General features: G+C 41.0%; 1 protein-coding gene across 1 annotated transcript in view; it reads left to right on the top strand.

The window, feature by feature from the left end:
• The first annotated feature begins 263 nt into the window (after positions 1–263).
• LOC141797730 (FRAS1-related extracellular matrix protein 2-like) overlaps positions 264–26,894 on the top strand; it is a 64,296-nt gene continuing 37,665 nt past the window's right edge. The window contains exons 1-2 of the mRNA XM_074679382.1: positions 264–5,447; positions 6,408–6,497. Of these exons, the coding sequence (XP_074535483.1) occupies positions 392–5,447; positions 6,408–6,497 (5,146 nt within the window). The 5' untranslated portion in view covers positions 264–391. The remainder of the gene's footprint in view (positions 5,448–6,407; positions 6,498–26,894) is intronic.

A 26,894-nucleotide genomic window follows, 5' to 3' on the forward strand; every position in this document is an offset into this window, starting at 1 on the left:
TTAAGGCGTGTTATCTTCACATGCTTGATTTTATTTTCATATTACAGGATTTTTCATCTTGCAAATTACTCCAACACCCCCTAATTTATCTTTTCCTTTACCTTTTTGATCCTAAAGAGGTGCAGCCCCACGCGGCATCGTTTTGTCTGCACAGAATGGCACGAGCAATGTCCATTTAAAACCTGACAAACGAATTCCAGCCGAGACTTCATCCAATCGGCTGAGAGGAGGGCGTAACTCTCCTTACTCCAGCATAGCAGGAGTATGAAGTTTAGGTTATCAGTGTGCAGCAGCTGCGAGAGAATGGTGCACCTTGGAGTCCATAGGTGCGTTATTTTATCCAACTCTGGTTTTATTTTTTTGCAACTTTAACCGCTAAACGCAGTTGTGCATGCGCAAAGTTCAGCGTGTCTCCTCCGCGGTTTTAATTCTACAAATGGCTTGGATTATCCGCCCGCATCTGCACAGGACTGGCGCTGCTTTTCTCCTGCTCGCTGTGATTCTGACAGGTGATGCAGCCGCGCAGGTTTTTGACAGCTATGGGTTATCATACGCCTTGAGGTCCGAGCTTTCAGAGGACACGATATTGGTTGCCAATAATGGGATCCGCGTGCCTTTCGGGAGATCCGTCTTTATTGATCCCATCAACGATCTGGTGATCCAAGTTCAGCCCGGCGATAGATGCAGCATAACAGTCCTGGACAATGACCCGTTGTCCCAAAGACCCGGACACCTGTCCCCGAAAAAGTTTCCATGCGAATTCGGCCCCAACGACGTGAAGTATTCTCACTTTGGCTCCAGGAGTCCCCCGAGGGACAGAGTGAGATTACAGCTCAGGTATGACACTCAAACGGATACAATTATAATACCTTTTATGATGGAGGTTGAAGTTGTTTTCACACAGCTGGAAGTTCTTACCAAAAACATGCCACTCACTGTAGAGAAGCTGCTCGGCACCAGTAACCCCATCGACAGACGGATTTTAGAATTCACCTATGACAGGAGCGCACAGCTGTGCAAAATAGCGTCTCTGTCCAGTGGCAGTGTGCTGCCCAGGTATGGGAAACTTGTGGATCAGGGCAGCCTGGGAACAATGGTGGACTGTGATGAATTTATTAAAATGAACATTCGGTATCAGCACACTTTTGCTTTGAAGTCACCCAACAGAGATTACATCCCCATGCTTGTGGAGTTAACTGATAAGGAAGGCAATTTACTCAAGCAGGAATTTTTCCAGATTTTAGTGAGGATTAAAGATGGGGAGGAGAACACCGCTCCCAAACCCAGCTTTGTTGCCATGATGATGATGGAAGTGGACCAGTTTGTCATGACAGCAATAACCACGGACATGCTGGCTGCAGAGGATGTGGAATCTAATCCTGACGAATTAATTTTTAACATCACATCGACCCTGTCCTTTGAGGAGGGCTACATAGTGAGCACGGATGATAGGAATTTACCAATAACCTCTTTTTACCAAGGAGACCTCAAAGACTTGAAAATTGCCTACAAGCCCCCTGCAGTGGATTCAGACACTGAGCGGATTTTCCAGATTGAGTTTGAGGTTGTGGACTCAGAGGGGGCTGTGTCAGACCCTTTTGCTTTCATGATTGTTGTTAAGCCAATGAACACATTAGCTCCTGTGGTAACGAGAAATACAGGACAGTTACTGTATGAAGGTCAGTCCAGACCCCTGTCCAGTTCACAGAATCTGGAAATCAGCGATGAGGACAATTTAGACAAAGTCCAAATCACTGTTATTGATGGGCTGAGGCATGGGGACCTGACTGTTCTGGGCTCAAGGAGGAAATTTTTCACCCCCGCTGACCTCGACTCTGGAATTGTAATCTATCAACATGACGGCAGTGACACTTATAGTGATAATATCATTTTCAGAATGACAGATGGCACCAATGAGGTGGAGTTTCTGTTTCCCATCACAGTGGTGCCAACTGACGATGAGCCTCCCATTATCAATGCCAACACTGGTTTGGTTTTATTTAAAAACCAAATGATGCCAATCTCCTCACTCATGCTCAGTGCAGCAGACATCGACTCGGAAGATTCTTCAATAAAATTCACAATAGAGCCTCCTTTTTCCACAATTGGGCAGGTATTGCTGCGTCAGTCTGAGGCCCCAGAGGACCCATCAACCTGGAAGTTTAATACAGAGGATGAAGTCTACGAGAAAGTAGTGACTGAGTGGCTGCAGCAGGATATTACTGATGGCAAACTGTTTTACAAGCATATCGGGCCTCACAGCACCAGCACTGTCATGGATCAGTTTGTGTTTCGAGTGCAAGATGACAACGACCCACCAAACCAGTTAGGTGAGAGCTCATTCATTATCAAAATTCTCCCCGTTGATGACCTCCCACCTGAACTGTACCCTGGCACGACTCTGCAAATGACAGTGCACGAGTATCAGCTCACCTACTTCAGAAGGAAATATCTGCGTTACACTGACCTGGACTCGGAGGATCGGGATCTTAAGTACACGATCATCCAGCCACCAACAGATACTGACGAGAACAGCCCTATTGTCCTGGGAGCTCTGGTGTTAACTGAAAAACCAAACACTGAAGTCACATCTTTTACCCAAGCACAAATTAACCACCACAAAATAGCATACAAACCACCGGATCTTGAACTCGGGATTACCCCTCATGTTTTGCAGTTCAGATACACAGTGGAGGATGTTGCTGGAAATAATGTCGAAGGAGTTTTCACAATATTTTTACAGCCTGTCGACAACAAGCCTCCTCAAATAACAAACTCTGGGTTTACTGTGCTGGAACGTGGCACACATGTCATTACAAGTGCTGAGCTGGACACCTCAGACACAGACACTGACAGCAAACAGATATATTTCACTGTTACCCAGCCTCCACTGCATGGCCAGATCCAGTTCACATTCACTGACATGACCAAAGGTGATACGTTCAGCCTGGAGGATATTGGAAATGGCAGGATTTCATACATTCATAATGGAGATGAAGCAGCAGTTGATTCAATACAAATAGATGTCAGCGATGGGGTCCATGTCGTCCCAATTACTATACGGATTAGCGTAAAGCCGATTGATGATGAGACTCCCACCATAAGTCTCCCTGCTGGTACAATTGGCTCCTATATAGACGTGCTGGAAAACGGAGCAACAGAAATCACAAGTAATGTCATTCAGGGGAGAGATGAGGACACTGATGACCTCCGTTTGACTTTTATTGTAGAGGACCCTCCATCATTGGGGGAAATTCTGGTGAGAGGTGTCCCATCTGGCACTTTCACTCAAGCTGACATCATAAATGGCTTTGTGGTTTATGCTCACACAAGTGGGGAAATAGGCTTCACTACAAAGGAGGACTTTTTCAATCTCACACTGACAGACATGTCTGATGAGTGGACTGTTGGAGGAAATAAGATCACAGGTGTCAGAGTGCATGTAACTATTCTTCCCCTGGACAGCCAGGCCCCAGAGGTCTTTGTGGGACCACAATTCACTGTTGTTGAGGGAGAGAAGAGTGCCATTCAGATTCTTCACATAAGCGCTGATGATGTCGACACCCCCAATGATGACCTTCTTTGTACAATCATTGTACAGCCAACTTCAGGCTACGTGGAAAATATTTCCCCAGCCCCGGGCTCAGAGAAATCCAGATCCAGTACCGCTATAAGTGCTTTCACCATCAAGGACATCAGACAGAGTCACATTTTCTATGTACAGAGCATTCACAAAGGAGTGGAGCCTGTAGAGGACAGGTTTACGTTCAGATGCTCTGATGGCATCAATTTCTCTGAAAGGCACTTTTTCCCCATCTCCATAATCCCGGCTAATGATGAAAAGCCAGAGATTTACATGAGAGAGTTTGTAGTTATGGAGGGCATGAACATAGTCATTGACACTCCTATTCTGAATGGTGCTGATTCAGATCTTCCCCCTGATCAGCTCACTTTTATCATCACCAAACCCCCCAAGCATGGATTTATCCTCAATCAGCTCACTACTGGCACTGTACCGGTCACTAACTTCACCTTGGATCAGATTAGGGAGGCCTCCAGCATTGTGTATGAGCACGATGACTCAGAGACCACCGAGGACAGCTTTGATATTGTTCTCACAGACGGGAAGTTCAGTGTAGAAAAAACTGTAATTGTGATGATCATCCCTGTGGACGACGAGACCCCGAGAATGGCCATCAACGACGGCCTTGAAATAGAGATCGGTGATGTTAAAGTCATAACAAACAATGTTTTAAAAGCAACAGACCTGGACTCTGAGGATTCCACTCTGACTTATATCATTCGTTATGGACCAGGTCAGGGCTTTTTACAGAAGAGCACGCCTTCAGGGGCATTGCAGAACATAACAGTTGGAATGAACTTTACACAGAGCGAAGTAGATTTGGGTTTGATTGTATACATCCATAACGGGCAAGAGGGGATCCGTGACCTTATCAAATTTGATGTGACAGATGGTATCAACCCTCTAATTGACAGATACTTTTATGTCACAGTGGGAGGTATCGACATGGTTTTCCCAGACGTGATTAGTAAAGGTGTATCACTTAAAGAAGGCGGCAGGGTTACTCTGACAACAGACCTGCTCAGCACAAGCGACCTCAACAGCCCAGACGAACACTTAGTGTTCACAATCACTAGAGCCCCCATGAGAGGACACCTGGAGTGCACAGACACACCAGGGATGCCTATCTCATCTTTCACACAGCTCCAGCTGGCTGGAAACAAAGTCTACTACATCCACACCGCTGACGATGAGATGAAAATGGATAGCTTTGAGTTTGAAGTGACTGACGGCTACAACCCTGTGTTTCGCACGTTCCGTATTTCCATCACTGATGTTGACAATAAAAAGCCGGTGGTGACAATCCATGGCCTCGTGGTGACAGAGGGTGAGAACAAACTCATCACGCCTTTTGAGCTAACGGTGGAAGACAGAGACACCGTTGACCGCCTCTTGAAGTTCACAGTCACTCAAATCCCAGTTCATGGTCGCCTGCTCTTTAACAACACCCGGCCTGTCACCTCCTTCACAAAGCAGGACCTGAATGAGAACATGATCAGCTACAAGCATGATGGCACAGAGAGTACAGAGGACAGCTTCTCCTTCACCGTCACTGATGGCACTCACACAGACTTCTTTATCTTCCCGGACACGGTGTTTGAGACTCGAAAACCCCAAGTGATGAAGATCACTATCCTCCCACTGGACAATGGAGTACCACAGATTGTGGTCAACAAGGGGGCCCCAACTTTGAGGGTTCTTGAAACTGGTCACTTAGGGTTTGTGATCACCAGTAAGACCCTTAAAGCAGAGGACAGAGACAGCATTCAAGGTTCGGTGACCTTTCGAATAACTGTTGCCCCAGAACATGGATACATGATCAACCTTGGCAGAGGGAATGCTACGATCACAACCTTCACGCAAGGTAAGAGAGCAGCTTTTCAAACAGCTTTGTAATCCTGTTATGGTCTGTTAGATTTGCAGTGTGCTGCAGAAACTCATTGAGATTTGCTTTTAATTCTCTTGAGCCCAATCAAAAACTAATTTAACATTTACTCACTCTGCTAAACATAACACCCTCTCATGTTTTAAAAATGCTGAGTTTAAATTCAAAGGTTGTTGTTTTGACTCAAGAGACTGCTTATTTACAGCGATGAAGCATGCCAGCACTGCAGGCTGACCAGCTCTCCTAGAGGAGGGCATTTTTCAAACCGAGCCTCTGGGAGAGAGCTGGTGGTGATTTGTACATTTCCAGTCATATTTTCTCACAGAGGACTTGGGGGTTACAGAAATGTTGATAGATCATGTAAACAAGTCAAGGAGGGTAGCCAGTGGTCTGACTGCTGGCTTTGCTAACATCAGAATTTCACAGCACAGAAAATATCTTGGTAAATGCCAAAACAACAGGAGAACAAAATGTATTCACAGCTTAAATTTACTGAGTCGCTGCAATATGCTATCCCTTTGGGGCCTGTTCAATATTTCAATAGCTCTCACTAGAGTAAACAGACAGTAAATGAATACACTGTCTCCTGGGCATTTGAAAATTGTGGCTATGCATTTTGATGTATTGGACTATTTGAAGGAACATGTTTTGACATTAAGTATTGAAAACTGCGAAGATTGTAAACCTCAAAGTTTCTCAAATCGAGGGCTGCAAAGAACCCCCGTCTGGGACGGCAAAATAATCTCTGTGATAGAGTTTCAACAGTCGTGCTTTTTTCTTACTTAGGAATCTGACTCAGAGAGCACTCCATCACTTCCTCAGTTTGCCTCTTGTAGCAAGGCCAAACAAACAGTGATTATTAAACTCTACAATCCATCAAGACAGAAACAGATATGAGTTTGATCATGGTCATTTATTAAGACTTGTCTTTCTTTTCAGCTGACATTGACGATATGAATATATGCTATGTTCTGAGGGATGGAGACAACGCCACGAGTGACATTTTCCACTTCTCCATCGAGGACAGTGGTAAGTTGCTGGATTTGAGTGTGCCTTTGATGCAGATTTGGATTCCTGTCATGCTCTATCTCAAGGCTGAAGTTTGTGACTCTGTCTCGAGTTTATCTTTAACAAACTGAAATCTGAAAAAAGGGCATTGTGGGTATGTGGAGGGAAGAGATTTTAGATGAAATGATTTTTATGTTTTCTCCCAGTGAGAGGAAAGAAAGTACAACGCTGAAATAGTGTGGGTGGATAACTTTTGTTTATGTCATGCTCTGTTGATTCCCAGTCAGCCAGTAGCTCTGCCCAAAAATTGAATGTCAGGGTTTCCACGCTTATTAACCTTTGGTCTGAAAAGCCAGTATGTCTTACAGTGCAGTTTATAGCTTAGTCTACCCTATGATCATGTGTGTAAGGGCCTCTTGGTTTAGAAAGTCATGATTGTCTTAGCAAGTAAGTAATTAGTAGAACAATTTGTGAAGCCCCGACTTCCACTGCAGATATGTAATCAGCCATAGGCTCAGGCTCTGCTTTGAGGCAATCACGCTGGTGTTGCCGATTAGCAGAAGCAGCGTGCCTGACAGTGTGTCCTTTTTGCTCCCCTTCAGCTGTGATGAGTGAGCACAAAGGACTTCTCTAATAGGGGCCCTCTTTTCCCACAAGCACCTCAGAGGGCCCCCGTGCACATTTTCTCATCTCTCGACTCAGGACTATCTGTGGCTTCAGTTGAATAATAGACAGGTTAACGTTGATGCCGACAGGCGGATGGGGTGCTAATGACTGATGACTTACATGGAGAGGACAGCTCCTTATCAGGAGGACTGAATAAAAGTGAGCTACCTGAGCTGCTGGCGAGTGCTGAGCCCTGGCAGAGCTTTTATTTGTTCAATGAGGTTCAGCTGGTCCATTCATTATTGTCTCAAATGGGTTATTTGTCATGGATCTCTTTGTGCTGCTCTCTTTGTCACTTTCACTTTCTCTCCAGCTTGCTTGGAGCAGGATGACAGTAGAAGTGGTGTGATGTCATGGTACTTTTAGCAAAGTTTCACAGCAACGTTACTTTTTTCGAATCTCATATCAGTGTTACTTGTTAAACTGCAAGAAAACATGAAAGTGAAATGGTTAGACACTTCATGTATCTTGAGAACAACATAAACGGCTCGACAAATTGATGAGGAGTGTTGTTGGATGACCCGTCTGTAAGAACTCGACACCTACTGCACTGCAGCTTGTGAGGCAGTCAGTGAACATTTTTTAATAAGATTTAAGCTGTGCCGGTGGCTGCCCTAAATCCCCAGACAGAGCCTCCAGCTCTTTGAACAGTGGAACTCAGGAGGAGCTGATGGTGTACACTGGCACACAGCTGCACTCTGTCATGTTAGGCAGTGGAAAACACTCTCCTCCTCGCTGTAAGTTCATCGGGATATTTACCAACTGCACCAGGCTATTTTTTTCCACGGCAGAAAGTTGCTTTTTATGTTGCAGCTGCTCACTGGGACTCTAGGAGGTGTAGCTTACAGCTGTGATAAAATGATTAAATGACTGAATTTCTGAATGTGGTTTAGGGGGATGATCTTGTGTTCACGTTAACATGATTTCCTCCAGGAGTGTAGAAAGGGATTTTCTTTCTTTATAAACTGGTCAGACATTTAGTCTGTGGATGTCAGAAACTGGTGAAAATTATTTTGATTTTTTTTGTTGACTAAGTTTTTGTTAGCCTTTTTTTTATCACCACAATATAGTTTATACATTTCAATACAGCTGTTTTCTTTTCCTGTTTCTCAGTTTTATGTGTATTTTTAAAACCCCCCCATGGACAATATAGAATAGAAATAAAGAAGCTGAATGAGAGCATTTTAATATAGAACAGGAGGATTTTGCACCACAATGGCAGCATAGGTTTCTGATCTTTTAGTAAAGCTGCCTTTCTGAAGCCTGAGTGAGAATGTGATCTGCTCCATTGATAATATCCTAAACTTTTTGAATCCATGTATCACATGAGGAAGGTTTTGGTTTCAAATATCTGATGGTAAAAGACTTTAAGGTGGCAGTGAATAATGTCAGGGATGTCCTGATACAGATCTTTTACTTTCGATCCGATGTTTTGGTTTGATTTTACAGCAGTTGTAAAGCATAACAGTGCTGAAAACACGTAAAAACTTGATCTGTCCCGATCACTTAGCAAAATCCAATACTATCTAATCCTCCAAAAATAGACATATCAGGCGCATATATCGATGTGTATCGGATTGGGACATCCTAAATAATATGTTCAAGTGGTATTTGTCTGCCCTTCAATCCAGACCTTTGGGTGTCACTCCCCGTATTGCGACTGTGAGGTGATTACATGATGTTCATTTTAATTAACTCCTTTAGGGCATTAAAAACCTTCCTCCCAAACACACTCTACTTGGGACATAGCCAAAGTTTATAGGTGTCTATGCTATGTGGGCTCCGCAGTTCCTCCAGCATGACCAGGGGTGTGCAGCCTTTGGCTGTGGAGCCTCATGCAGCTCTTTGACTCCTTTGCAGTGGCTCCTTTTAACTTAAAAAAATATCGAAATAAAGAATTTTTCAGTTTCTTACAGAGGGAATATATGATTTTTTTTTTATTTTTGCAAAATTATTTTAAACTTTCTAAACTTTTTTGAATTTCAGTTGTTTTAAAAACATTTTTGAAATTAAAATAATCCAAACTTTTTTGAAGATTTTGCTAATTTTTGAATTTTTTCAAATTTCAAAAGTAAAAAATTCTGCAAATTTTTGCAAATAATTTGAATCATTTTCTTAAAAACTTGCAAATTTTTGGAATTCTAAAAAAAATAAATAAAATAACATAAAAAAAACGGAAGACATGTCATGTACAATTTTCCAGCAGAAAAACTTCTTGTTTAGATAATTATTCACTAGATATCTACTATGTATAGAATTTTATGAACATTTTTTGTCTTTATTGTGAAGATAAAGTGCATATTGTGGCTCCTGAATGACTTTAACCCAAGTGAGCTTTGACAAAATGGCTCTTATAAAAGTCAAGGTTGAGACCCCTGAGCATGATGATGATGATGTAGTGGACCATTCCTGGACACAATTTCTGGTGCCTGAAATATATAGTAATAATTCTTGATTTGAATTCCCTCTATTTATTAGGAGTGGTGACCAGATGTGTCTCAATATTGCACCAGTCACCCTGAGCAATGTTCATGTTGGCTTTTGCTGCCATGTTTTTATTCATAGGAGTATATTGTTTGTTTCGAAAGTATTGTCTTTTCTCCATCTCCAGTTTGTAACTCTATCAGGTACTTTTCAAGGGGTGAAAATTTACATCGGGGAGATCAGGATTATTTTCCAGCCGCTCGGATGTTTTAAGTATACCAAAACAATCTTGATAGATAATTTGAATTTATTTTTCTGGTAGCAGGCTGATAGGTTGTTTAACTCTTCACCCTCGCACCAGAGCAGCACTTGACATTATCTGTTGCCTTTTTGCTCCTGCATAAAAAATGAGGTCCCTGTGCTGGGATTAGAGCCCGGCAGAACTTATTGTTACAGGGTTTTTGCTGGCTCTTTTTTGAGTCTGAAAATAAAATGACTTACAGCCCCCAGTCATCACAAGGTGGGGCACTAATTTACCCCCGGCATGTTTTACCGCAAAGGGACAAAGAATAGAAAGTGCCAAGCCATTCATTACACTAAACCCGGACACTCGTGGCAGCTTGACATCTGACCACAAGGTTGTTTTAGCTGTTAAAGCTTAAAGTTTACTTTGACAGATGGATTGTCTTGGTACAGGCTCAGTCTTGGCTCTCCTTTCTCCTTGTTGTGGCAGTAATGCAGCTTAATGTGTCATTTAAATGTGAAAAGGCTTGAATGCACATCTATTTTGTAATAGACCTAGTTTTTCTCTTTCTTGATTCGGCCACAAAAATGACCCTTGACTAAATCTATTCTTGGTCTCACAGGAGCGGCACAAAAGGATAATGAAGAGTAATTTCTGTGCAGCAAGAAAACATGATTTTATGATTTAGACATGAATAGAAAAACTCTTTCTCTCAGTTTCTCACTGGGGTATGAGAACACCAGCTGGGCTTTTTGCCACAAATAACAGCATGGCAATCAGGCCGCATCCCAAAATGCTGATTATTTTTCATCAGCATATGTAGCAATAAAAGAAGAATTCACAGTGTGACGAAAACTCAGTTAACTTTACCCCACTGTAGGAGAACAGGCTTCAAACTAATAAGGAAGTCTTTATAGATCTTATAGAATTGGCTTTGTTCTGGCCTCTAACTTTTGTAATAAAAGATAATCTGTCATTTTCTGCTCTGTCTCCACTTTCTTTCATTTGAAAAAGCTGCCACCATGTGCCTTTTCTTCATTTAAGTTTACTGTGTCCCAAAGGAGAAAGCAGAGCTTATTTTCTTGGAGCAGCTTGTGTGACTTGCTATTTGTCTAGCCTGTCAAAGCTCTGAATGAATAATCACAGAGGACTGAAATCACAGACATTAATTTTGTGTCTGTGTTTACTGTTTTGGAGTAACATCACACCTGCATGGTAAACACAAACAGAGCCGCGTGCCAAAAGTGTCTTTAATTACTTGGAAAATGTTTAATTTGGGGAAAAAAAGACGGTATCTGGACATGTGTGTGCGTCTGTGTGTGTATGTGTGCCTGGGGCTGTCATTCAACTCAGTTAATAGCTGTGTGTCGTTGTTCTTCAGCCTTCTCTCAGTCTCCGGGAGATTCAGGTGCATTCAGGTGAGCTTACCTGAGCACACACAAGCCCTGGCATTCCCTAGCCATTGTTTGTGAAGCTGAAGCCCTGTCTGCCTCCAGCCAGTCAGTCAGCATCAGGGACGCTCGCACTGACAGACACACCGCTGCGTCTTTTGTTTCTCTGTGCAGGCACTCGCTGCCCTCTCATTTTTCCTTTCACTGGGATACAACGAGGCAGAAAAGGATCATTGATTGTTCCGTTTGTAGGGGGCGTTCTACTTCTGAGACATGTTTAGCATGTAAAGTGTATGGAGTATGAAAATCAATAATTTAGATTTGTAGTGGACTGCAAAACATAGAGCGAATTCCTGAGTACAACACTTTTCTTTCAGCCTCAGACGAGGATTTTTTCCCCCTTCGGTTTTCATTGCATGTCTGTGCTTTAACAGCAAAGTTGTGTTTGTTATTTCAGCTTCATATAACAGAAAAAAATCCAGGTCACTGTGAGTACCTCGGTTTAATAATTCCACTGAACTGTTTCAGCCCGCACTCACATCAGCCGTGCAGATCTTCTACCTCTTCCATGTTATCAGCTTGTAATCGCTTGTGACACTGAGTGCATACCTGAATCCATCTCCCTTGTCTCCCCTCCTGGCTAATCCCAGGTTTTGAGGGATTATCTTTCTTCCCATAGCATGCAAGAGCACATAAAAATAAGGCGGAACATGCACACACATGCAGTTGAGAGGTTAATACAGACTTTGTGTTTGCTATATTATCCCCATCACGCTGCAGGTGATGATTCTGCAGTTTCTCTGCATTTCCAGCCTATTATTAATGAAATTGTCTCCTTTATACTTTTCTTGGAGGTTACAGCATTCCCCTGTCCTTGGGTCCTGTATTATGAATAAAATGAAGGCTTCAGCAAATTACAGAGGTGTCCCAGTTGTTTTGTTTTTAAAGAGAAATTTTAGGATGTGAGATTTCCATACAGTCCATCTGGGCTGGAGCTAATAAAATACCAGGTAGTCATTTCGATGTTACTGGCAGAAATGTTTTTGTGAGAAAACATCTGGGACCTGATTAGAGGAGCTGCCCTTGGGTAACAGCTGCTTTATTTTTAAGGATGAAAAACTGAATTACAGAGAGAATTGAGGATAATGGTTTGAGATGGTGAGAGATTTACGTGGCTTCCTGCTCCCTGGCGTCTACTCTTTAGTCCCAAACTTTGAGTCATAATGTTTTAAAGGCCTGCAATGCAGTAATATTTGCAACATTTATTTCCTTTCCTCTTTAATATGTGTGTGAAGAAGAGAGATGTGAAAGCGTATCTTGTTAGTGCCGCAGCGACTTATCAAACAAGTGACAAACCTGAGCTCGGCAGTGACGGGATTAAATATTCAGTGTGATCTGACAGTCTTGAGCTAATGTTATTTTGCTTAAAAAAAGATTAGGCCGCCATTATTCGAGGTTCCCGCGAGGATATTGATGACAGTTTTCATTTTTATGTTATGAATTATTTTACGTGACAGTTCTCTTGCTCGCTTAAGTCATTTTTTTTTAACAGCAGATGTCCAAGATTAACACTTTTTTTCCACCTCTATGTGTAGATTACTCCTAAGCAGCTCAGGTATAGAAAAAAAAGCCTCTAACTTATAAGATGGAGGTCCACACAGACAGAAAAATGATCCTTAAATGCATCATTTATCAAACATATTATTTATTGTAGCAGTAATTGTGTATCTCATAAAGCTTGTTTCAAAGCAGGGGTGTCAAACTCACTTTCACTGAAGGCCATATCAGCATAATGGTTTCCCTCAAGGGCCAGATGTAACTGTGAGTAGGGAATACCAAGTATCGAATTAAGCCACGTTTCCACCAAGCAGGTTTGGTACAGTTAAGCCTGATCCCATTTGTGTTTCCTCTGCAAACTGTGCCCTCTCGTAGTAGGGGGCGTGTAAGCGTGACGCCGTAGCAGCGCGACACAGTTTACCCTGCTAATAAATCCAATGAAGAATAAAAACACGGCACAGTAAACACGGAGCATAGGTGGAAGACATGCGGTATTTCATCCTCTCTGTGATTGGCATGTAGCTCTATGATACAAAGTGCAGCCAAGCTTTGTTATAGAGAAGTCTGTGTGCCGCCAGGAGAAATACAGCCGCTGTCGTGGTAAGTGATGATTCTTCCAACCAATTAATGGTGTGCAGTGTTGTAGCTCCACCTTCTGAGAGTGGATCGGTTCAGTCTGGCACCCATACGAAAGGGTCCCAAAAAGTGGGTCAGCTCGTCTCGGTTATTTGGGGATCTGTCCTGGGATAAGTCAGTGGAAACGCCACAAAATGCGCGCCGTGCCATTCTGGACCTGTTTGAAGTTGCAGAATTTTTGGAAAAATACTTTTGATACTTTTTCTAAAATATGTGGATTTGCCCTAGGTCCTTGCCCGTTCATTGCAATATTTGGAGTGACTTTGGATAATCGCTTATCAAAAGCACAAGGTAGTTTAATTTCTTTTGGTGCACTTTTGGCTCGTAGGTGAATTTTGTTGAATTGGAAGGATGTACGCCCACGTGTATATGGGCTTTGGGTCAGAGATGTTATGTATTACATTCAATTAGAAAAGATAAGACACACACTAAAAGGTTCTGTCCAAAAATTTTATGATATTTGGAAACCTTTTCCTACCTATTTTGAAGGTGTAGAAGCAAAAGACATTGCAGTATAAATGTTTATATTATTATTATTATTTTGTCTGGCTGGCTGGCTGGGGTTAAGGGTGGGTTTTGGGTTTGAACAAAAAATATATATGTTCAATGATTGTTTTTTCACATTGTGATGATCCTTTTTTCTTAATAAATAGACCTTGATTAATTAAAAAAAAAAAAGCGCGCCGTGCCAAGACGAACCGAACCAGTCTGCTTGGTGAAAACACGGCTTTGGGTACTTCTATAGGTACCGACCTAATTCTGTCAAAAGTATGGCGTACCGATTTGCTCAATATGTTGTTTTGTTCTTGAAGGCTCACTTTGGCGTTCTTAGCTCTGCGTTTGGCGTCAAAATGCCGACATAGACTTTACTCTCTGACAATCCCCATGGCACAAAACGATGGCTGAAACACAAAACCTCCTATCTGCAAAATTCACTTCTTTTGAGAAAACTAAAAAAATGCTGTTTTCTTGCAGAATGCTATTTGTTAAGGATACTCAGTGCATGATACACAGGTTTTAGACTATGTTGTCATAGCAATTGCAGACTGAATGTGAGCAGCATTCTTTTTTTTCATCATCCAGAGTGAAATCAGCAAATCAGAAAATTTTGCAGATAGAAGGTTTTGCGTTTCAGCCATCAAAAAGACTATTAAATAGGATATCAGAATACTGTTTTTTCTCCTCGAAGCACAAATAAATGTTTGCCCCTGTCTTTCTTGAAACAGCCTCCATCTGCATCAACTTCATAAAATCTCTTCCTGGACATTTTGGGATCATTGTTTTATTTCTTAATTCCACTAGTTCAGAAAATGTCTCTGAAGAGAAACCACTGTGATCTAGTGGCAGGATGCCATCATTTCGTGAGTCACATAATTGGTAGATATTATGGGAAACAGTCTATGGTCAATGCACCCTTTTGATCAGACCTTTTAAGCTCTCACAGGCCAAAAAACGGCATGGCGGGCCACATTTTGCCGGTGGGCCTTGAGTTTGACACATGTTTTAGAGTTGAAAGACTGATAGCTTCTCATTTGCCCTCATTTCCTTCTTGGTAGTTAGAGTAACACCCTGATGACCCTCCCTCCTTCGCTTTCTTAATTACCTCCTAAGTAAAAGTCTGCAGCCACGGTTAACAAAGCAAAGGCAAATTCCCAAAAGTGTAGAAATTCCAGGCCCAGGCTTGTTCCCTGGATGATGATATGTGTCGTCATTCCTGCCTTAGGATATCAGTCTAGCAGAACTAGGGTTGTTCAAGCACTGGGTTTTTAGAAAATCCTTGTTCTGTGGAAAAAGCTTGCCGACTCAAGTTTGTGTTACAAGTTTTTCAGAGCTTCTGATGAGGATGTTTGTTTTCATGTTTTTAAACCCTGATGAAAGAGGACAAAAAACTTTAAAATGCCTCAGAAAAGTGGAATGCTCAGCAAACTGAGAACATTTTAAGTGTTTTTCAGTCGTAATTGAAAAGAAAACAAAGTTTCTGACATGGGTGCTCTAATTTGTGTTTTTTTCTTTAATGAGAGTGTTTTGAAAAATCTGATATTCCCAGAAAACAGCATGAAACCCTGAGAGTAAGGGATGCTTTATTGGCTGGTGTGACATCTCTCTTTTTCACAGTAGCAGGGCTTTTGTTCAGTGTAGCAAAATCACTCTGGATAATGTGTTTTTGGCCCCTGAATCCCAGCAGTGGGCCAGAGCTGCTCTTCTCAGCCCGGCTGCATGATAAGCCTCTGACAGCTGGGCTAAGGCTGCAGTGTCACAGCTTTCTCCAGCTGAGCCCAAGTTTCAGGGCTGGAGCTGGATGCAGGCTGCATTTTCTTTGCACATAATTTTTATAAACACATGCACAGTTGTGCACACAGAGCATTGAGCATTTCTCCATCATGTGGCCAGCTGTATGATCCCATAATCAGAAATGAAGCTGGCACAGCTGAAATGTTGCATCAAGATGCTCTCCATCAAATACAGTTAAATTGATATCTGCTTTGTCTTTGATCTCAAGCTGCTGTCTCATTTGATCACATTGCTGTGACATGGACCGGTCAAACAGGAGCTCCTTTTCATTTCGATATCATCAGCGTTTCGGTGAGCCAAGAAAATACATGCAGTATAGGGAAATTGGAAATGTTTTACAGTTTGAAAGGAAATCTCTGGAGAAGGTTTGCATTTGATACACTTCATGTCAGGAGGGGTGTCTTGAGAGTAGCTGGGCTCTCATCTCATAAAAGGTGTGTATGAAACCCTTCAGGGATCGTGTGTGTGTGTGTCAGTGTGTGTGGATCAGGCTTCCTCTCAGCACCACGTCCACCACCTGCTTTCCTCCATAAGTGGAGCCTGATAGGCAGGATATGAGAAGGCATCTAGCTGAGAAATGGGAGGGAAGAGCAGTCAGAGGAGATGAAAGGTAGAAGTGCTCGGTTGGTCCCAGTATCGGTGGGGGCAGAGCATCAAGCTGCTTCCTGTCGCCTACAGCAAAGGCATGAATGTGCTGATGTGCAGATCACTCTCCAAACACCGCCTGTGTTGACAAGTGCTGAAGTCTCTGAGGTAGTTGGTCAATTAAACCTGAGATTTGATATCCCTCCATCATAAAAAAACAAAACATAATCCTTGTTTCTGACACAAAAACATGTCTGAAACAATGTCCAGGGCCCACATCCACCCTCCCCCCAAATGAAGAGCGCTGGGGAATGTCTCGGTCTGAAATCAACGAGTCCATGCTTGGGCTTATCTTGATTTTCCAGTCCATGGGCTTTAGGTTACGTGTTAACAGGCAAATTGGAAACAAAGATAGGCCACAGGGCGCAGGTCTAGACAACAAGGTAATCTGATAGTGGTCACGTTAACTCATTTAATCCCCAAGTAATTGGCTGAAGCTTTTACAATTAACACAAATTTCCCCTCACACTTTAAAGGTTATCACTGGTCAGTCGTATGAATTAATTTCAACACATCAGGTTTCAGGCTTGGCTCTTCAAGGGCCATTGGAGCCTCGGGAAGACTTGGGTCGTCAGATTACAGATATAACTTCTACCTCACTGACCTTCAGGGGAGAGTTGATCATTTTCTAAAGGGCGTTGAGTGTGTGTGAGTTCAACTGTCACAGACAGAGCAGTAGGAGGCAGAGCAACATCTGTATGCCTCGCATGGTTACCCCTTCTGACTTTTAGCTTTTGTCCTTCAGATCTAATGGGTTTTTCTGTGCCTCTGAAAGCGATCATCACATCTTGGTACTTTATTCAGTTCTCTGGGGATCCAGATGTTTGTGCTCCACACACCAGGCCGTGCATCTTTATGGTAACTTTGAACACTCAGGGTCTCAGAGTCACTGTCTGACAGAGAGAGCAGATTTTGTTTTTATTCAAAACTTTTTTAAAGACTTTATTTTGAAGTTTCAGGGTGGTTTAGGATCTATCACAGTCATTTTATCACCTCTGCCAAAGAGGTTATGTTTTTAGGAGAGTTTGTCTGTCTGTGAACATTATAACTCAAAAAATAAGAAGCAGAACTTGATGAAATTTTCAGGAAATGTTCAAAATGGGATAAGGAAGAAGTGATTAAATTTTGTATTTAAACCGGATTACTATCTGGATCCAGGATTTTATTGTAAAGGATTCTTTATCATTGTGAGATAGGGCCGTTTTCACCATATGTGTATAAAACTCCATAATAAATGGCCGGATTGCTTTGCAAAACAATACAAGAGAAGGTCACCATCATTTCTCACAGATGTAAAAGTACGATCTAGATCCTGGCAATATTCTGGATACTAAGATCCAGAATATGAAATATGTACTGGGTCATTATAATTTTCAACACTGTCAGGTAGCAAATTTTTGTACAAACCTGTAACTAACACCAAATTGTAGCAGACTGTTTGCTGAAAGGGAGTATAACATTAAAGTCGGACAAAGTGTTGCGTGACAATCAGTATATGCTTGGCTGAGGTCTGCTCTCTCAAGTGCTTGTCTAGTTTTTTAGTTATAAACTTTTCACCAAGGAGAGTGATATTTCTTAACATTGTTGCTTATGCCATATTGCATAAATTCTTAGTATTAGGGATGTCCTGATTAGCATTTTTTACCCCAGATCCTGATTATTTAATGATGAGTATTGGCCAATACCGAGTCCGGTTCCGGTTTTTGGGTTTGGAGATAATCTTTGCTGAAGAAGTGAGAAAGTACAGCAGCACTGTCTTTTTTTGTGTTTTAAAAATACTAAATAGTAAAAAGTAATAGTTAAAGCTTTTAAGTCTATTTACCATAGTCCAGCTAGTTTTGAAGTCAAAACCTTGGTTCCGCAACCCGTTGGTGGGATTAAAATACCACTTAGTTTTAAAGGACTGGCACTTACAAACCATTAGTCCAATCCAAAAATTGAAAACACTGGGGTAATCGTTAGATTCTTAAGTTTCCTAGGGTACCTGAATGTATCACATTCAAAGCTAGAAACATGTCTTAACACGACGAAGAAGAGGGAGAATAAGCGCTTGGATTTTACTGATGCGTTGGCGCTGGGCAGCAATTTTGGCTTTATGATGGCTAATATGAATGATTGATTGACAGGATGGATGACAGGATCCTGACTACCGATACTTAAAAAAATGCAAAAATCGGCCAAATCCATCGGATACTAGGGATCAGGATCGGGACATCCCTACTCTTGTATAAAAAGATTATAAAATAGATTTTCCTTCTTATTAGACTTTCTTGGGTCAAATATTTAAGCATATAAGACCTTTAACTCTATGAAAAGTGTTTATTCACATGACCTAAGCTTAACACAACCTTTAATTTTAAAGTCATTACCTTCTTTGTGCCCAGAGGTGGATTTGATTTGCAGGCAGGTAAATAAATTTGGCATGCATCATTTAAAACACATCAGTTTAAACAACATTAGGTGGAGCAGCAGACCAGTTTCACGCCAGGCTTTAGTAATAACACAGAGAGCTCATCTAGCTGGGTCACTTCACTTTGAATTGGCAAATTTAGATTCCTAGAAGATGCATTTACTTTAAGGGATTTGCATAAAGGTTGATACAACAACTTAGACAAAATGTTGTTTTTCAGCTACTTCTAGTCATGAAAACACAAAATTTGCTGCAAATCAAGCTGTTTCAGCTCACTCAGAAGAACTCTTTCTTGTTATGTATGTACATATTTTTGAACCCTGGGTCTATACAGAACAGACTAATCTTTGGACCTGTATAACAAGGAGACAATGAAAACACCAAATCCTTACACAAATCCAGCCCCCTCTTTAAGAATGCAGACTAGCATGCTTATCTTTTACATGCAGGTCTGCACAGTTCTACTTGAAGAGTCTTTTCACCAGTTGTAAACAAAAAACCTACAGTCATTTAACAGCTCTTTAGGAATTACCATTTGAGCTTTCCATGGAGCGTTTTCCTCTCCGGCAAAAGCCTTTCTACATGTGAGGATTTGCAGGCAACAACTGTGAAATTCAGCTGAAACATGTTGTTATAAATGAAAGCAATTGAGGCCGTCCCTGAGAACAGCCTCGACAAACAGTTGGCTCTTATTAGTATGGAGCGCATGAATCTGTGGGACTGGGTTTGGTTTTATATTCTATGGCCTCACACTGCTGCTTTCAGCAAACAGTCCACCATTATTCGGTCTGACAAGAGAACAAACACTGCACATTCAAGGGTCAAGGAAAAGCACGTCCCCCTCTCTTTGTCAAGTCCCTTCTTCCCGCATCCTTATGTTGCTTTGTTTTTTCCACACATTTTCACACTTTCCCTTGTATCGGCTTGTTATTTCCCTTCGTCTGTTCTTTTCAGTCCCGCCACCAGCAGCACTGAAGAGTTCGGGATACATTGAAAGTGTGCACTTTGAACAATGCACGCCTTTCAGCTCCAGGGTTACACAGATTTCTGTTTCCCTGAGCTCATCTTTTGAGGCAGGAAGTATGTGAAGTTGATGTTCATTTTAAAAGATAAAAGTAAAGGAGACATAGTCCTACAAGGTGCCATGTTTAACGTTTTAATGCTTCCATTTTTATACATCTAGCTCTGTTTCTGTCTGTTGTTTGTTTGTTTTTTTCTGTGAACAACATAACTCAAAAACTAACAAATGAATCTTGATGAAATTTTCAGGAGATCTTAAAAATGGGATAAGGAAGAAGTGATTGAATTTTGAAGGTGGTCCAGATCACCATCTGGATACAGGATTTTATGTAACTCCACAATAAATAGTCAGATTGCTTTGCAAAACAATACATGACAAGGTCACCATAATTTCTGAGAGATGTAAAAGTACGACCCAGATCCTGGATATTTTCTGGATACTAAGATCCGGAATATGAAATATGTACTAGGTCATTAAAACTTTCAACACTGTCAGGTAACAAATTATCATACAAAGTTGCAACTAACACCAAATTGTAGCAGACAGTCTGCTGAAAGGGAGTATAACATTAAAGTCGGACAAAGTGTTGCGTGACAATCACAATATGCTTGGCAGAGGTCTGCGCTCTCTGAGTGCTTTTTTTTGTTATTTCTACTTCTCTGGGTTTTTGTCTCCTTCATCTCACTCACTTTCTTGAGTGAATTGAGGTTACGCTAAAGCTAGAGTAACTTTGGCCTTGTGGGTAACGGGGCTTTCATACTGCACACACTGTCTGATAATGAGTGAGAAACTCTTGATTTTAAATCCTCAATGACCTTTACATGGTGCAGAAAGGCCTGCAGCTGCTAATTCAGCCTTTTGTTGTTATTTCCCCTGCCACTGAGAGTTCAGGCTTTTGCTCTCTAAACTGTGTGGCTGACTGTTAATTAAGACACTCGAGGCAGCATCCTCTCTGACAGACAGGAACGCCATTCAAGGGCAATCAAGGAGTACTTTGTCAAACCTCACCTACACAATCGAACAAAGCCCTCAGCTGAGACTTTATTACCTCTTTTGGACGGGGTCTGAAACGCAATATCCTCTAAATGATTAATTTACTCACCTACTCCACGGTACAGGAGAGTTACACATTTTATCTCTCAGTTTTTCATGAATAGTCATAACCCTGCTGAAAAAGCGCAGACCAGGAAAGGAAGAATTAAGGAGTCTGAATGTCAGTGTTATTATACTTTAAATTATTCAGCTGCACCAGTTGTATTTAACAGAAAATGTAAGACGTGTTTCTACTGCTGTCTAACTGGAGTTTATTAAGAAGGATTTGGTGATAACCAAAAAGAAGAAAATACTCAGAGTTTAGTGCAGAATGTACTGGAGTAACTTGTGTCTGAGCGGCCTGTTTGCAGCTCTAATGATGTTGCCATGATCAGAGATGAGTCCTGACCCTGGGTGCTTGGCAGGACACCCTGTGCCCCTGTTTGGAAATCATCAACCCGCAGCAGAGCATATTTTCTGCAGAGTTGTGCACCCAGTTTGAAACTTGCTAAGCCTTAAGGTGTTTGGAAAGATTCTGTTTCAACTAATATTTCCAGGCGAGGCTAATAGGATTAAGCTTGAAAAAAACTCAGTGTTAGCATGTATGCGATGCCAGTAATTTCTCGTCACAGAGAAGTAGTGGCCCGAGAAAACGTCCAAGGAAGACTACTGGGTTTTTTTTTTTCTTCTGTTTTAACCCTCTGATGTACATTTTTAAGAAAACACATCTTTTTTGATGTTTGTTTCTGCAGCCAGTGTGTGGTTTTATGTGGCGAGTGACTAATGATGTCACCATGAGGACACCAGAGCGTGGAGTGCTCTCTGTGCAATGTTTCCTCTGGCACGATTCTCGCCTTGGCCACAAATAAAGGAGTCCCAACAGGAATAAGAGCTCTGGGAATTGCTCTCTGCCTCTTCACACAGGCGAGGGGGGGTACTGCTGCGTGACCCAGGGAGAAAGTCACAGAAAAGTTTCCACAACTTCTGTCTCCTGCTATTTGGAGTCAAACACAGACAGTGTGGGAACAGGATGAAAGGTGTCGCTTTGTTAACAAGGTTTCTAAAAGTTTGTTACAGCATGAAGGGTAACATTTCAAAGAAAACGGAGGCACTCCTCCTCATCCAAGCAAGTTTAAATCATAAACTAATGAGTTTAGAGTAACTTTAACCTGCAATACTTTATTGCAATCCTTGTTAGTGACATTACTAAAGAATTTGCTCTTGTTTTAAGGTTAGTTTACTTCAAATTCTAATCCAACCATTAAACCTCTACATTAACTTTAAGTCAACAGTTTTTCAATTCTCTTAATTTTTCCTGCTTTTTTGTTACCAATAGTGTACTCTAACTCTTATTTATCAAAGTTTATATGATATACTTAAACCATAAAAGGATAGATTAAATCCTGTTACCTACTTTTGTCATATTACAGGCTAACCTTTTATGTAAATGAAGCAGGTTATCAGATTTTAAACAGATGTGAAACTCAACTACTCTTGTTTTTTTGCTCTTCCGTACATTCTGCACTGGGCAAACTGAAATCTTATCAAGTGTTTTGTCTTATTTTCAGCGGAAAATGCCTTTTTAGACTACATATGAACCACATTCACCTGACCAGTCTAGAAAAATTGTCTTATTTCAAGTATTTAAAGACTAAAATGAGGTCTGAATTACTTGTAACAAGTTAGAAAAAAAATCTGCCAATGGAAAAAGAGAAAAGTTACTTGTATTAAGACATTGTTCTAGTTTTAAGCAAATTTTGCTTACTCTATGAGCAGATTGTTTTTACTTGTTACAAGCAATTCAGACCTCATTTTGTCTTTGGAAAACTTAAAACAAGAATATTTTTGGACTGAACTGTTGAATTTGGCTTAAATCAAGTTTAACAAGACTAACACTTCATAAGATTTCATTTTTTTTGCAGTGTGAGATCCCCATTTATACATTTAAGCAGATGTGATTCATACTATTATCTAGCCATAAAAATCAGATTTTTAACTGGAGCACAAAGTTTCCGTTCACCTCTAAAGTTGTGGCCCTCAAAGAACTTTCCCCGCTGAGAGCAAAGCCCTGCCTGCTTTGAGCCTGGCGTGGCTCTCTGACCCAGCACTTTTGTTCAGAGCTGCCTCTGGCCTTTGTTTCAGACCCTTGAAATGTCGCCTCGGAGTGACCACTGTGTCAGAGTGGACACAGAGGCGACAGCAGCCGGAATGGACCCTGCAGAGCAGCCGTATTTATGGCTGAGCTGTTCTGTGAAAGGCTGCGCTGATAGAAAAGGGTTTAGGGCCTGTGAAATCATAACAATTCAAAGTCTTTCGAGCTACAGCCAACTCGTTACTGCTGATACCGGGCTTAGGGTGATTAGACCATATCTCCCTCCCTCTCCCGCTCTTTCTCCCTCGTTTTCTCCCTCAGCCATATGCTTTCTTTCCCTCAACAGGATTATCATATCCCTTCTCCCTTAATTGGAGAGATGAAAAGTATAGTGGTCTGGTCTGGAGCTCTCTCAACCCAAAGATGGCCTATACTGTAGAATTCATGGAGGTTCATAATGTGAGAATTTACTTCCTGTCATAAAAATGACAATCATGGATTTTCAGTGCATACCACCGGTCATTTACTTAGGTAAACTCAACATCAGCTGACCACTTTGTTTCTTGTTTCTAATTACGCAGTGTTAGCTTAAAAAGTCAAACACAATCTTTGAGAAGAATTTCAAGAATTTTTCACTTTGCGGATTAAAAGTGTGAAGACCAACAAATGGCATGGAGGAAGCACCGTACACAGCAATATTAACAAAGTAGGGCTGTGAAAATTAAAGCATTAATCAGATTAATCCCATCATCATGATTAATGTGATTAAAAAAATTTAACTCAGTTAACTCATCTGCTGTACAGAATGACTCAAAATCCCTGAAATGTATCTGGCATCGCATTTTGGGCAGTTTGTCCATGTAGATTTGAGTACAAAAAAAAGATAAATAAAATAATAAAGTCTTAAGTCTTAATTATAAAGTCTTATTATTAAGACTAAAGTCTTAATAATAATAATAATAATAATAATAATAATAATAATAATAATAATAATAATAATAATAATAATAATAACAATAGTTGACCAAAATAAGGAATTATGCACAATCTAAAGGGAGAAGTTTTCTTTCTGCTTCGGGGCCTCATTAAGTCTACCTTGGACAAATTGACACAATTGCAATGTTGATTGCAACAAACTTAAGGTCCATTGATATCAGTGAGGACACGCCTCTCAAGACGCATTATACATGACGCCGTCAAGAAACACGATTTTTTTTAGGGATAGGCGAGTACCAATTCCAGGCATCGGTATCGAGCCGATACCAGCCTTTTTTCTGGGTATCGGTACTCATTTTTTATATTTTAGCCTTTTTATTTTGGACTTAATGTCACCGGGACCATGCTGTCTTTGATCAAAATAATCACTGTAAATTTAATTTTTTTGTATCAAAAGTACTACTTGTATCGGTACTCGTTATCAGTGAGTGCTCAAGAGTTAGTACTTGTACTGGTATTGGTCTGAAAAAAAAGTGGTATCGAACATCCCTAAGTTTTTTGTTAACATAAACTGTGAAAGGTGTTTAGTACGTTAAGTGCAAAATTATGTCCTCCTTTCTTGAGTCTGTTTGCTCTTTCAAAATGAAAAATGATATATATCCAGAGTAACCCTGTGATTAATCTGATTCAATAATTTAATCCTTTGACAGCACTACTCAAACCTAAAGCCAAGTCAATTGTAGTATTTCGATAGATAGATAGATTGTATCTATGGACTTTATTAAGCCCAAGGGAAATGTGTGATTAATCATGATTAATCACAGAATAGACATGTGGTTAACTTGATTAATTTTGTAATCACTTCACAGCACTAAAACAAACATTTTAGTCTTAGATTGAAGACTGCTGTGAGAAAGCCTTAGTGCTATTAGTGTTAGTAGAGTGTAAAGATTTTGATGCGTGGTAATGTCATGGCATTTGCTTAATAAATTGTTTCCTTGGGGGATTATGAAGGTCTGAAGACAATTTCACAGAGATCTGGGCATCAGTATCAGACAAAAAGTTCCTTTACTTGAGTTTAAGGCTTAAGTGACAGGTCAGGGAACATCTACCAGGGACTGAATTACCATCTTTATAATCAGCCGTATAGCAGCCTGGCGAGGATTTAAGTGTAATTTCTTGCAGATGATTTAAATACCTATGGTTTAGGGAAGGGGAAACCTCTTGAAAAGTGAAACCTGCAAAAGTACTGGAATGTCCACTTGAAGCTGGCTGCCAAAGCCAAGAAATTTCCCAGAGATCCCATGTCAGACTGTCCACTGTTAAAGCGACCTAAACGTGTTTAAAGCTACTTTTCACCAGTTTTGTAGCTCATTCAATTGTCTGTTTACATTGGAAGTGAATTAATCTGTCATGCATCAGTTTCGATTTTATCAGGGCTACACATTTTATTTTAAACTACATAATCAGGGACACAACTTGTGTCTGCCATCAGTGAGTTTCCAAACTACCATTCTGAGACTAGTGGGTCATGCCACAGAAACTAACTTCAAGTGTTATACAGTCTGTAGTCTCAGCTCGTGGTTAATGCCTTGGCTTGTTAGTGAGAATTCACTCTTCTACAGTTAGCTGCAGAGAAGTGCTCAGTTGTTTAATCTTTTGTGGCGTTTAAGCTAAATTGCAATTAAGACTAACTGGCCAGCATCAATTACTTGCAGAACAAGTTGGGCTACTAATGAGTCTCTCCAAAAACTGACGTTGTTAACACGTTCTTTGTGGCAGACACACTTGCAATAAGGGTTGCAAAAGGATGGGAAATTTCTGATAAAATTTGGGGACGCTTCTTGAGAATTTCCATGGGAACATTGGAAAAGTTCAGGGTTTTGTTGCCATCAACTTAAATTTTTCTAGGATTTTTTTTTTTCACAGGAATTTTTCTTGTTAACTTGATTTAAAAATACTCTATTTAACATTAACATTTGTCAGCTAAAAGTCATCTTATCATTGTTAATCAGTTATTTTAAACTGAACACAAAGCCTCTGAGCACCTGGCGTCAAGATTTGTCTATAATTTGCATTAATCAAGACATTTTGCAGCTTCACTGTCTCAGTTATTGCATGGAAACTGTTAGCAGACAATCCATTTAGAGCGCATGATCATTTAGTATTTTTAGCTTCATTGTCTGCTAAAAAGAATTTACAGGATAGTCCCAATTTATCCCGCCTAATCAGTGTGTTGCTGGCTTTGTGGGCAAAGTGCCGCCTGTCTGTCTCTCCAGCTGAATGAACAGACGGGGGTCCGTGGGGCATCGATGCCCTGCGATGCTTGACGGTGACCAAATAAGGGCTGTCTGCTACATGTATGCAGGGAGGAGACAGGGGCACCAAGTTGGCACAGTGCAGTCTCTCACATTCTTTGGCCTCTCTCAAAAGGCTTCTGTCCCTCATCACACATCCGCCAGCGCGGTCCTCGTGGGGAGAGGTGCAGCCACATGATTTATACAAAGAGTTTGATGAGGAGGTTTGTGCCCAAGCAGCTTTTTTATGAAGTGGTTAAAGTAGTCGAGGCAGGTTGATGACTCTTTTATTTACCAAAACTTACTACAGGTGATAAAAGTTGGAACGGCTCTGACTGAAGCAATAAATCAAGATGACTTTCTCTGAAACTTGTACTTGATATCATTAAATCATAGGAATTTCAGAGGAATATTTATACTATGTAGAAATTCAGTCACATCCCATATATTATCAGTATATATGAAGTCACAGCAGATAATGTTCTTCACTGCATTGCAGAGTCTTGGATGTAAGAGATACTGATATTGTTCAGTAAAATATGTCTCAGTGCCTTCATTGCGGGTTAAAGATTAACTCTGGTGTTTTCCTTGGGGCCTCTTTGAAGTGGACTTATTCCAGTCCCTACTTATCTTAATTAGAAAGAAATCTGGAGGAGTGAAGTGGACCTCTGAAAATGAGCACCTCCACTCCCCTGCCCCCCAGAAGACCATACTGAAGCTTTACCACAACTTTAAGACCTCTTAAAGTCGATATTTTCTTCTGTCACAGTGGGAT

The sequence above is a fragment of the Halichoeres trimaculatus genome, unplaced genomic scaffold (assembly GCF_033239565.1).
Source record: "Halichoeres trimaculatus isolate MK-OKI-2021-1 unplaced genomic scaffold, fHalTri1.1 fHalTri1_scaffold_9, whole genome shotgun sequence".
NCBI classification, from domain to species: Eukaryota; Metazoa; Chordata; class Actinopteri; order Labriformes; family Labridae; genus Halichoeres; species Halichoeres trimaculatus.